This window comes from Callospermophilus lateralis, chromosome 16, assembly GCF_048772815.1.
Source record: "Callospermophilus lateralis isolate mCalLat2 chromosome 16, mCalLat2.hap1, whole genome shotgun sequence".
NCBI classification, from domain to species: Eukaryota; Metazoa; Chordata; class Mammalia; order Rodentia; family Sciuridae; genus Callospermophilus; species Callospermophilus lateralis.
The window spans coordinates 63,685,266-63,698,519 of NC_135320.1; the positions used below are offsets into that span (position 1 = coordinate 63,685,266).

At 35.6% G+C, this 13,254-nt stretch overlaps 1 protein-coding gene across 1 annotated transcript in view; it reads left to right on the top strand.

Annotated features, from left to right (window-relative positions):
* Positions 1-2,992: 2,992 nt before the first annotated feature.
* The window catches only part of Pkhd1l1 (PKHD1 like 1), a 140,439-nt gene continuing 130,177 nt past the window's right edge, over positions 2,993-13,254 (top strand). Inside the window, exons 1-2 of the mRNA XM_077105563.1 lie at positions 2,993-3,065; positions 4,912-5,001. Coding sequence (XP_076961678.1) covers positions 2,993-3,065; positions 4,912-5,001 — 163 coding nt within the window. The remainder of the gene's footprint in view (positions 3,066-4,911; positions 5,002-13,254) is intronic.

Sequence of the window (13,254 nt, forward strand, 5' to 3'; positions counted from 1 at the left end):
GTTCAGTTCTTAGCACCACATATAAATAAATGAATTAAAGTTCCATCAACAACGAAAAATACATTTTAAAAATATCTGGAGGAGACAGCTATAATGGATCAGGACCAGGTGATTAATCTTGATTAAATGGAAAATAAAACAGGATGAAATAGGAGTGATCATATTATTTATTGAATATTCTATGTCAGTTGTTGGTGGAGATACTCTGAAAATTGGTGAAAGAATCTTAATACTAAAGTTTGGAGAAAAAATCAACATAAATATGTTTCTAATCACTTTCTTTTTTTTTTTAAAGAGAGAGGAGAGGGGGAGAGAGAGAGAGAGAGAGAGAGAGAGAGAGAGAGAGAGAGAGAGAGAGAGAATTTATTTATTTTATTATTTTTTTGGCGGACACAACATCTTTGTACGTGGTGCTGAGGATCCAACCCAGGCTGCACGCATGCCGGGCGAGCGCTATACCGCTTGAGCCACATCCCCAGCCCCCCTAATCACTTTCTTGATATATCCAAAGTTCAGGATGGTTTTCCTCTTTGTTATAAACTATATGGATTATTTTCTATAGGAAAATCTGCCTATGTCAATGGCTCCTCATTAGAAATTACAATTTCAGTACATAATATGGCACTAGTTTTTCCAACTATTTCTAGTTTCTTTTACAATACTTTCAAATAACATTTTCAACTTTTGTTTTGTTTTTTAAATTTTTTTAGTTGTATTAGGACATATACCTTTATTTTATTCATTTATTTAATTTTATGTGATGCCAGAGATGAAACTCAGTGCCTCACACATGCTAGGCAAGTGTTCTACCACTGAACCACAACCCTGGCCTCCATTTTCAACTTTTTAGATACTAAAAGCATTTTAATACTCTTTTAGTATCTACTAGCCTATTTGTCATGTCCATCTTAATTTGTAAATTTAAAAGCATTTGAAAAAAATCAGAATTTTGACCTGAATTGTATTTAAACTAAATTTTTGTGTATTCACTCAAAATTTAACTTAGGTTAACTTTAACTTGAAAACATCAGGAAAAATCAAAATTAGCTCAAATAATTCCATATTAAAAATATTCCCACACTAAATTTTATTTTGGTTAGTAATATTGAAAATAAACAATTATATATTTCATAGGCAATAGCCTAAATTGGATATTTTTGTTGATAAATTATTCTTAGTAAGGTTGCTGAGTATTGCTACTCAACAGTACAATCCAAATTTAATAAATATGGCAAATAAGTCATTGGCAAATTGATATTCAACCACCTGATTTTTTGCTAATTGGCCTGTCTATATACATAGAAGAGGGAAGGGTAAATGGGACTTTCAGAAATCCCAATTTTCAGGAAGAAAATGGAAGAGAAAAAGTTATTAGAGAAGTAGGAAGAAGTCCAAGACTCTTCAGAAGAATGGAATCTCAAGGAAATTTAGCAATGTCACATGCTATAAAGTTCCAAGATAAGTAAGGTCAGTGGTAGCTTTGTAGGCCAACTTTTCAGTAGAGAGTGATTTGGGGAGTCAGTTTGCAAAAAGTTATGAAATGAATGTACCAAGATTATACAACATTATTTTCTTAAACCCAACCAGATAAAGTCCTCAAAGGCAAGGACTTAATTTTGTTTTACTAATTTGAGAATTCTTCTATTTTTCTCTCTTCCATCTAGAGTTGTCAGATTTAGTAAATTAAAATACAGAAAGCTAAGTTTGAATGTTAAATAAAACTAACTGAATAATTTTTATATGAGTATATCCTAAACATTGCATAGGACATAGAAAGAGATTCATTATTTATGTTAAAGTCAAATGTATTTATTTGGGGGGGGTGTGCAAATTTAACTGGGTGGATTGTTTTATCTGTCATCTCCTAGGAGGAAAGGGGATTTATTACAAGTGAAGAAATTTGTTTAAACAATCGTTTGAGATGAAAAGAGTTTTGAAAGAGAGCATAAGCAGGGAATTGACCATGTCATGAAAGAAAATCCTTTATTTTTGAAAGAGAATAACAAAAGAAAAATGAAAGGTAAATAAAAAGAATTCATATTTTCTATTTATCAATAGTTTCAAATTTACAGAAAGTGGAACATATCATATCTACACCTAAATTCTAAAATTATTTAAAAAGTTACAGGTTTTATTTCACCATTTTCCAGATTTTTATCTCACATTTTTCCTTAGGTCAAACCCCCTGAAGCAAATGCCATTCATTAGGACACCCCAAACCTAAAAAACTCAGCATGGAAGTCCATAACTTATGAACATTTTCCTACTTAAGAATAATACCATCATCCTATCTAGCAAAATGAACAATTCCATAATATCCTTGAACATTTGATCCATATTCCATTTCCTTAAATATCTTGTAAAAATACCAAACATTTTAAAATGGGAAATCTGAAAGCTGAAGTGGGTGGAGATTCTTGCTCCTTTGATAGAGTAGAAAGAGGAAAATGACTGAGCATTACTCTGCCTCAGGTGATTGCTTGATCAGTGAGGATAATAAAAATAACAATCGTAAGAAGATTGTTGTGGGCTGTGCCTATTACAGTGTTTGGGACTTATTGAGATTATCAATTATTATGATTGTCAAGGAGTAGCAAGTCTTAAAATTAATCTACTTAGGGAGGATTAATGACCAAGAAAGGGTAAATAATATTATGCAGGCCTGGAACTTAAAAGTTAAGACGGGGCAGGAGCGGGAAGCCGCGGCATTCATGGAGAACTTGACCGCCAATCCCTCTTGCCAAAGAGTGAGGCATTTATACCTACGGAGACAGCCGTGGGTTATCAATACCAGCGCCCAATTGATTTTCCCAGTTGGTTTTCTGTGTGTGTGTGTGTGTGTGTGTGTGTGTGTGTGTGTGTGTGCGCGCGCGCGCAAGTTCCAGAGTCACAGCTCAAAAACCGGGGGCGGGGCGCCTGCACTTCCAGGGCTAGTCCTGCGTGTGAGTTGTTGGCAGCTGGCGAGCACAGACTCTGCAGCACTGGCTTTGCGATGGGACACCTGTGGCTCCTGGGAACCTGGGGTCTTTGGGCGTTGCTCCTGCGTGCAGCGGATCCCCACACAGGTAACCCACTCAGGGAGTTAGGGAGGCAAACAAAAAGAGGTCCGTGTAGACCATACCCTCGCTCTCGGGATCGCAGGAGAGGTGGGACCACCTGTCACCTGCTCTGGACCCAGGTTGTGGGTGCGGATCTCAGGCAATTTGAAGACCTGAGAACCAGGCTTGACAGAGAAAGTACAGAAAGAGACAGAGTAACAGAAAGGATAGAGAAAAATAGAGAGAGTCTAAAAGATTGCTTTTAATTTATCAGTATTGCTGTTCGAATTGTGGAACCTCCCTTCAATGTGACATAGTTGTAAAGAAACTGAAATTGGGCTGGGGAGAAGGAGAGAGGTGGACAGACACAACCTGAAAATAATTTTGACTTATTCCTCCCCTCACTCTTCTTGGATCCTTTTCCCCATTGAAGGAAGGCAACACATGTCAGTCACTTCCAGGGCAGCTACCTGGTGTCTTCAAAGTAATACCCAGAAGAGGGCTGGGAAGAGAGTGATAAGATAAGAAACTGGAGTTGTGTTCGGAGATAAGGAGGATGAACTTGAGATAGACACAGCACCGTCTGGAGATAGGATCCTGCTCCCTTCTTGGGGTTCCCTATTCTTGTTTGTCTGTTGCCTGGAGTGACCAAGATACTGCAAGGAGGAATACCTTGGAACTTTTGGCAAAGAGAGACCAGAAGTACAGAGGCTTTGGGTCTGGGGCCTGGCAGCTGATCTCCTTTATGTTGGAGAACTTTTGCAATTATAGGTCAAGTCCACACTATGAATTTTCCAAGCAGGAATGAACTATCAATCATAATTTCCTTAACTTTTTTCATACATTCATTTCAAAATATTAATCTCTGTGGCCTTTCTTTGTTTCCCTGCTTAAATCTTTCGACTTACTCTAAGAAATTATTTTAAATTATAATTAAATTACAAGAACAGTATAGTTTAAACAGAAAATTAAGCACTTCAATCATAGTGATCTTCAAGATATTTCTAAGAATTGCTTGCAGTTCTCCAAAGAACAAACAGCTTCCTCACCCTCTGTTTGCTCAGGCAGTTCCCCCTATCTCAAACTCCCTTTGTATTTCTTCATGATAGGACTAGGTTAATTAATTTATATTTTTCCTCCAACATGCAGCAGGGAAATTCCTTCTTTCTAGAAACCAGTATAGTCCAAGCTATACTCTGAAATGCTCCTTCTGAGTCACCCAGGACACTTTGTTCCCATTTTTCACTCTGTACTGTCTAAGCTAAACTTTTGGAAAGTTAGGACTGAAATGCAATGATGTATCCCCAGGAAGCAAACCTAGTCTGTTGAGAGAATTACTGGTCTTTGCACTCACTAAGAACTCAGCATCAACAAAGCACTAGAAAGATCCTAGAAATTATCTTTCCTGAAGTGACATCCTGTCACAGCAAACAATTTCTTCTTAAAACACAATCTTCCTCTTTATACTTAGACTATTCTTTCAGCCTACATACCACTTCTTATGTGCTTTGGTAAGGATCTACTTCTCCAAATTAGTGTTGTCTGCTGCTCTGTGGGCTACCAAGCCTAGTAAGGGTTTAATAAGTGTTTTATCATAGCATAGGTAAGAAGGATGAAAATGATTTTGTATTATTCTTGCTCTTTGGAGTACTTAAGATAGTACTTTGCACAAAGCTGGTGAATATTAACTGAGTTAATGACTTCAATCCCTGTCAAGTCATTGAGCCAAAAAATAAAACCTATATGTATTTACTTTTAGTCCTATCATATTCACAATGGTTCTCTTATGATGTTGTGATATGTGGCACAAAATGTGGTGCTGGGAATGAAGAACCTGATGATTTTAACTCTTCGCACTTTCGTTATCTTTCAGATGACTCTGAAGTAATCCCCAAAGTCATGGAGGTACTACCTAAATATGGCAGCATAAATGGAGCAACAAGGCTGACTATCAAAGGAGAAGGTATCAATCCTTGTTAATGTGTGTCTGTGTGTATGCATGCACAAGTGCCAAGGAATACTATTTTACATTTAAAATTTATGGTTAAACAAACAAAAAGCCCTATATAAAACTAACCAACAAATAAATAAAAAACCCTGCTAGCATTGTTTCTCTACTTGGCCAAGGCAGTAAAATTCTAACCCTCTTTGATGGGCTAATAAAATCCCTCAAACTCTTAATTTGATCATCTGAATTCTTACTGTTATTATTTGTTTAATAGTAAGATCTAGATTTAATAATTGAATTGAAAGGAATATCTTTAGCCCAACTCTGTAATTATTTGCTTTACTTTTCATGAGTCTAATAACAAGCTAACTTATTTTTTATATTAAATAAAGCATTTGGGGGCTGTTGAGATAGAATGCAAAGAAAGTTTGATAAAGAAATAGAATGTTGACGAAAGATAAAAGGCAATAGAAAGCAAAACTCTGGATCCCTTCTCTTGCCACCTAACCCCTATCGCATGCTTCATCAGGACATAAGTTATGTATGATTCTCTTTCCCCTTGCCTGGTCTTAGGATGAAAATATAGAAGGCAATCAGCAAATATATTTAATGAGAAGCTGCTCCTAGGATTAAATAGAAATATGTGGCTCTGTCAGCCAAAAGAACTTTGAAATATAAATGATAGTAGTATTCAGATACTTAAGAAGTTTTGTAAAATAAGAAACATCTTTAAAACATGAACAAAATCTTCTACTTGGTTTTTAAAATAAGGATCTTTTTTTTTGGAGTCAGATAGTTGACAAAGCAAGAAATTTAATTGTTTTTGCCATATATTGGTACATTTTTAAATATTTCTAATATTTTGGAGAATCCAATCTCTCAATGATATTCTTAAAATGTTTATGCTCCTGAATTGTGAAAATGTATTTTGGGTTAAAGTGCTCTTTTCTAGAGTAAAGATTTGAAAACAATGTATTTGTTTTGAACAACCAACAATAGAAATTTAAAAAAAAAAAAAGATTACTTTTAAGATGTCTTGAACTATTTTTTCCTTATAATGTAAATTATTGCTAAAATGATGTGCTTAGTGGCTACTGGGTTTTAAACTGGAATTTAAATGTCATCAGAGAGAGAAATATTCAGATTAAAATCAAAGAAACTCAAAATACCCAACTATTTCCTTCTGTCTCCCAGCCTAAACTTTTTCTTATCTAGGAGTAATGGCTGGAATTTAAGTACTTTGATCCAGCTCAGTCTTGGGTAGGAAGAGGGAAGGTAAATCATTCTATTCTTAAAGCATTTTAGAAGGCTATGCTTACTGCTCTAGTTACCACCTTTATTTTTTAAGTGATAGATGACTTTCTGAGGAAGTTAGGCTCAGGATTCTTAGTGAAGCACCAAGTGTGTGATGGTGAATTTACACTTCTCGTGTCAGTCTCAATTTCTGAAGACTCTTGGCAGAGAATTATGGAAGAGTGAAGTCATATTTGAACAGCAGACTTCTGCACCCCACATTTATTGGTTTTCCCTTTCCCTAATTTAATTGCACATTGCAGTCAATTAAAATGTGTTGGTATATATCTTTCTTGGAGGCTAAGTCTAAATAATGTTTTTACTGCTTCAGAGAATTAGAGAGTAGCATAAGGGTTATCAGGGTCTGGAGAAAGGGGAACAGAGGTATTGGTCAAAGGGTATGAATTTTCAGTTATGCAAGATGAGTGAAGTCCTAGAAATCTACTGTACATCCTAGTGTCTATTAACAATAGTGTAACATATACTTAAAATTTTGCTAGGCTGGGTGTGGTGGTGCATGCCTGTAATGCCAGTGACTTGGGAGGCAGAGTCAGGAGGCTTAGAAGTTCAAAGCCAGCCTCAGCAGTTTAGCAAGACCTTAAGCAACTCAGTGAGAACTGTCTCAAACAAACAAAAAAGGTGGAGAGAAGTGATTGTGGGATGTGGCTCAGTGGTTAAGTGCCTCTGGGTTCCCTGGTACAAAAAGAAAGAAAGAAAGAGAGAGGGGGGGAAGGGAGGGAGGGAGGGAGGGAGGGAGGAAGGAAGGAAGGAGAAAGAAAGAAAGAAGATCTTATATCAAGTGTTCTTATTACAACAAAAAAATTAAGAAATAATGCAAATGGCAGGAGGTAACTTTTGGAGATGATGAATATGCTTATGGAATTGCTTCTGAAAATGGTTTCATAGGTATATATTTATTTATCTTCAACTTGAACAAGTTGTATATAGTACATTAAGTATATACAGCTTTTTGTTTATTGTTTATCAATGACACAGTTTTAAATAAATACAGATTTTAATAAAGGGTTTTGGGTGCACATGATGTATATGGAAGATGTATAAAGCAATGGTAATAAATTTACAAAACACATCAGAGCTACTATGACTACATGAATGAACTTGAAAAAAAAAAGTTTAAGAGAATACCTTCACATAACTCATCTGTGCTGTCCTGATGGATAGATACTCTGTTTTTATAATTGCACACAGCAGCAATAATTTATCAATCAAAACCATTTTCCAAATGTATTTGTAAATTCTGGATGATTACCTGAATATTGGTCCAATATGATTTTAAAATATTTTATTTTTGTAAAAATCATTGTAAAAATTAAATATTATAGAAAGTTATTGATTTAGAAATTGAGTTATCTGAAATTGCACCCACTAGAAAATCTGCTGCTAACACTCTGGAGTATTCCAATGCCACTTGACTATTTCCAAACACAATGTTGACCTTTTAGACAATATATTAAAAAAAAAAAGTTTGCTTAAGAAGCCAAATGTATACGGTTTTATAGTTAAGAAGTCAAAATAGAACTGTTTTGATCAGTGGCATGTCTTAGAAATAATTTTATCTTCTAAGAAGACTGATTAGATGAGGAAGAAAGAGTTGTGGAGTATTTGTAAGCATATTGCTTTTGTGACTTTGTAGCCATGCTCAATGGTCTTCCTTGATATTTATCTTCCTGTTTTGAGGGGAGTTAACATTTTACTTTTGGTCATTTTTTTTCTAGTTGTTTCCCATGTCTGGTGCCACATTTTTGTTGAACTGAAGTATTGAATCATACAAAATTTCTTATGGAAAGGGCATGGACTTTGGTCCAGTCTGGCTTTCAATTCAGTTTGCCACTCTGCATCTTATGTGACCAGAGAAAACTACTTCTCTGAGCCTTGGCTATCCTCATCAGTAAATTGGGCTATTAATTTCTACCTTTTAGTACTATTGAGAATATTGAAATATATATTGAAATATATAATATCTACAATATATATTGTAGATATTAGGGCTATTTTATTTTTTCTATTGTTTGCTTTCTTGTTATAGGCCTGGCTTCATTCTGTAGAAGTTATCTTCCATTAATTAGCTGTGTCTTTCCTCCCAGTTGGTTTAAATGTTACAACTTTTCAGTGGATTTCTATGTTCCCAGTTCTGTTGAAAGAGAGAAAGAAAGAAAGAAAGAGAGGGAGAGAGAGAGAAACCAAACAGTATTCATTGCACGTAACAACTGCCTGCTTATACAACACTGACATTTTCCATGCTACAACATGGGTGTTACTTTTGGATTGCTGCTATCAGGAGACCCAGGTTTGTGTGCCTGGCAATTCCTGTCTCCAGTACTTCTTCAAAAGAAGAAAAAAAAAAAAAAAAGAAAGAGAAAGAAAACATCACCAGGTCAGGAATTTCCCTCTGAAGCCTCAACTTTTTCTCTGTTTCCAGGGTACACCCAATCCTTCCTGTAATCTTTGTGCTTTGGAGGGCTTCCAAAAGTGTCTTCTTTGTACCAGATTATTTGGTTAGAATTATAGTTTTAAATTAAAATTCTTTTAGGAAGTGATTTCTTTGTATTTCATTTTACCTCATTGGGATTAGTTTAAAAATTAGGAATATACCTTTATTTGTGTTTTCAAGCAAAATTAAGAGACTTATGGATCTTACTTATTTACTTCATATTTTTCATAGATTTTACTCCTATAACATAGACAGATAGATAGATAGATAGATAGGACATACTATTCCTAAGCTAAAAAGAATCCTTGGTTAGTATTATTATTTCAGGACTATAGCTGCTAAAGAGCAGAACTGTGTTATGCTATCATTAATGTGGCACGTACCTAACAGGAAAAAAAAAAAAAAAAAAAAATATATATATATATATATATATATATATATATATATATATATATAAATCAATCACATCCTGTACCACACCACAAGTAAAATTTTCCATTCTTTAGTTAGTTGCCAGCAGTCCTTCTGTGTGTTCCAAACTCAATGTGAACTCCAAAGATAAGCAGAAATTGGCAAAAGAGTGTGTGTTAAAGAGTGGCTTTCTTTGCTGTTTTCATGTATTTTTTTCACAGTTCCATTTTAGTAGAAACCGTCTTTCTACTTTCAAATCTGCAAATTCAATGCAAATATCTTTCTTTCATATGTAAAATTTATTCATAATCAGTTTATGTCAAATGAGTTGCTGGATCAAGGTTTAACCTTTGAGGAATAAAGTACTATTTATTAAAATCCCTACCATTTGTTGAGTTTCTTCTTACTTTTCCCACATACAAAGGAAGGATAGGAGAGATGCTAAAAAGATAAGGTTTGGAGTAAAAGCACTGACATCTAAAAACAGGGCTCAAATCCTAATTGCCCAACTATTGATTCTGTGTTATTTTGAAAATAGATGTTGTTGCTAAACCTAAATCTCAGGATTTTTTTGTGACTAGTAAGAGCAGATATCTAGTGAACTCTTCTTCCCTGATATCTTATTGAGCCAGGCACCTTGTGAAGTGTGATATGTAAGTTATCACTTTGTGTTTCTAATAGGGTAGGTTATGGTGGTTTTTCTGATGAGGAGACTGAGCTGAGAGAGTTTATAGCTTGCTCAAGGACATACTGGCAAGGAAGTGCTAGAGCTAGGATTCTAATCCAGGATGCCAAGGTCCAAAACATGGACCCTTCTCATGGAACAGCACTGTCATTTATGCCCACTGTCACCTCACAGGCAGCTTTACCAAGGCTGGAGTTTGGAAGCTTTGGTATTTGATGAACATTTGGCTCAGGAAAGTCCTACTTCTTGTCCTGTGCTAAGCTAGACAATGTTGTATTCATATTATCTAATGAGCCTTTGAAAAACACTGAAAATGTCCAGTAATTTAAAAAGGAGTCCCACCACAAATGTTTTCCAATCTCCCTCTGTCACTTCAATTACTGAAACCATTTAACGTAAAGCACAAATTGTGATAATGGTTGTTTTGTTGAATACTGGAGACTTCCAGCATTTTAAGATAATATCTTAAAAATATCTTACAGTATTATAAGTAGGACATTTATGTCATTTACAGCATGATAAATAGTTTGTAAACAGGAATTAAAGACTAGATTTGCATCTCTAGGCTTACTATTTTTTTTCTTATTTACTAAGGTTAAGTTTATTATACTGTGGGATAAGATAGTCTGTAGGTAATTGTAATATAAAATTTAAATGGCTAATAAACTTATATTAATAACATGAATGCAAATATTTTACTGTAAAAGAAATTTTTTATAATTTCAAAAATAGTATTAGTCACCATGTTGACCATAATGGTGCTATAATGTTAAGTACCTGTAATAGTCCTAGAAAAATATTTTTAAATAGACAATTTTTAAATTTAAGACTTTAGGAATTTTAGATTTTGAAGTAATCTGGGCAAAATCTGTTTACTAATTTAGTTTTATAAAATATTATATTGTAGATAATTTCATAGTTGTATGCAATTCTCTTTGCAAACTAGTCTAGATATATCATTAACATATTATTAGAAGAATACTTAATTGTAGGGCTTAATTAGTAGAATACTATCCAAATCATCTCATCTATAAGTTTTATTTCAAAGGTGAATATTGTTTCAATAATAAAAATTTTTTTCATGTGGGCTAAGGTTGTGGCTCAGCGGTAGAGCCCTTGCCTTTTTACAATAAATTCCTGAAAAGTGTTACCAGTATTTATTCTTTTTATTTATAGTTCTTCAATCTTCTCTTGAATCCCAGCCAAAATATTAATCCCACCCATTTCTCCATGACTTACTAGGAAACAGCTTCACTCCTGCTCCTATCTTTTCTCAGAACAGCAGCCAGTGAATCTAGGGTAATATTAGTCTGATGAGGCTGTGCCTCTGTTTCAAAACCCCCAATGGTTCCCCACTCATAAAAATAACCTAAATGCCTCCATTTCTGGTCTAATTTGTTACCACTTCTCACTCATCCTTTTCCAACCACACTTTGCTCATATTTGAATCCACACATATGGTCCCACCACAGGGCTTTGGCACATTCTGTTTCCTCTATTTAAAATGCACTTCCCTTAGGTACTTTCAAGCTCCCTCTGAAGAGTTTCCAGGACCATCTATACCTATGTCTTGCTTAAGAGTTTCATGGCATCACCTTTGATTTCAGTTATAAATGCTATGAAGTCACTCTAGCCTTTTGCTTTCCACTGTCATCTTCTCTGGTAAGGAGAACTATGAGCAGCACACATAATCAGTGACTTTGTATGGAGGGAACAGCCATTCAAGGTAAGGCTATAATGGACTCCTAGGCAGTGGTTGATGACAAGTTGGCCAGGTTCTGAAAACAGAATTGGAAGATCAGAAAAAGGAAAATGAGACAGCTAAAGGGATCCAAGTAGTTGAGCAAAAAGCATACCAATCTACGTATCTCAAGTTAACTCCTATAGCATCCCACACAGAGGAGTGTAATAAAAAGATCAACTAGATGACTCATCCGGAGCTTCTCTTTTTTGGCTATCTTGGTGCCATAGAAAGTGGCATGGAGTGGAGGCTGTGCATGGACCAACACTATGGACTTATTTCCACCAAGAACATACCCTATTGCCAGTAGCAGAGACCAACACTGAGCTCTTAGAGGGTACTACCCTCAAGAAGTCCACCCTGCTACTAAGTGACAAGTGGATTACATCACTCCCTTCTCTAATGAAAAGAGTAGAGATTTCTTATCACTGGAACTGACACCTACTCCAGATACAGGCTTTGCCTTCTCTTTCCACAGTGTTTCTGCCAGCACCATCTTCTGAGAGCTTGTAGAATCAGATTTATTGTCATGTAATTCCACAAAATATTTTCATTTAATAGTGAGAAAGTTGTAATAATGACCACATGACCACAAAACCTGTGTCACTAGGAAATATCTAGCCTAATAGAATGATAGAAGAGCCAATTTAAACCACTGCCAAAATGCCAGGTTGCAGATAATATCCTGTGAAATGGCCTGCTGTTGTCCATTGTACTCCACATGCATTGAACTGTGAAGATATATGCTCCTATTTCCCAGCAGGTAGAATGCATGGACCTGGAAACAAAGGAGTGTTTCCCTTCACCATCACTCTCACTGTTCCAAAAATTGAATTTTTGCCATCTCTACTTGCAACCTTAGGCTATCCTGTATTTGTAGTGTTAGTTTCCAGGTAGAGAAGGCTTCCACCAGGGATCACAATTTGAGCTATGAACTGAACTGAAACTATTATTACTACCTAATTAGTTTGAATTTATCTAGAATATTTAGTACAATTCTAGAGATAATCAATTCTGCTTATCATGAAGAGGTAATGTTTTTGCTTAGTGCAGAAAGGAGGAGTGTATCTGGAATTCAAGATATTTGTGGGAGCATCTCTTGGCTTGCATAATTGTGAGTAAGCAATGGCAGCAACTACAATCCAACAAGGGTAAGGCAATTAAGGATTCAGATTTCCCAAAGATGGAGGCTAGTGTCGTCTCCATTATCTGCAGTGCTAATGATAGGTAAATCTACAGTGTGTGATAGAGAGGGGCCATCGTGAGTATTCATTATAGACTCAGGACCAATTATGGCAGGGTGGCCTGTGGCTTGTTGCACTAACCCTCTTGTGTTAAATCTTTAGTAGAGCTCTCAGCTAGCTACCAGACTGAAACTGATATCGGACTTGGTGAATGTGCTTAAAATGTAGGGCATAAGCAGATATGTAAGGTGTAAAACATGGACTGTACCAGATGCCTTTTATTCTTACACTCACATCCTCTTGTTCTTAACTCTAGTTCACAGCTGTGGTAAATAGTTCCCTGAGTACTTTGACTCAATCTATGCTTCCACTTCCTGCCTGAAGTTCTCTAAGTCACTCACATGTGACTTAGGACATTGGAACCAACATTGCATATACCTATGTGCAGCCCAAAAGTGCAGGAAAAGTTATATCCCCCAGGGGGAACCCTTAACCAATGAGG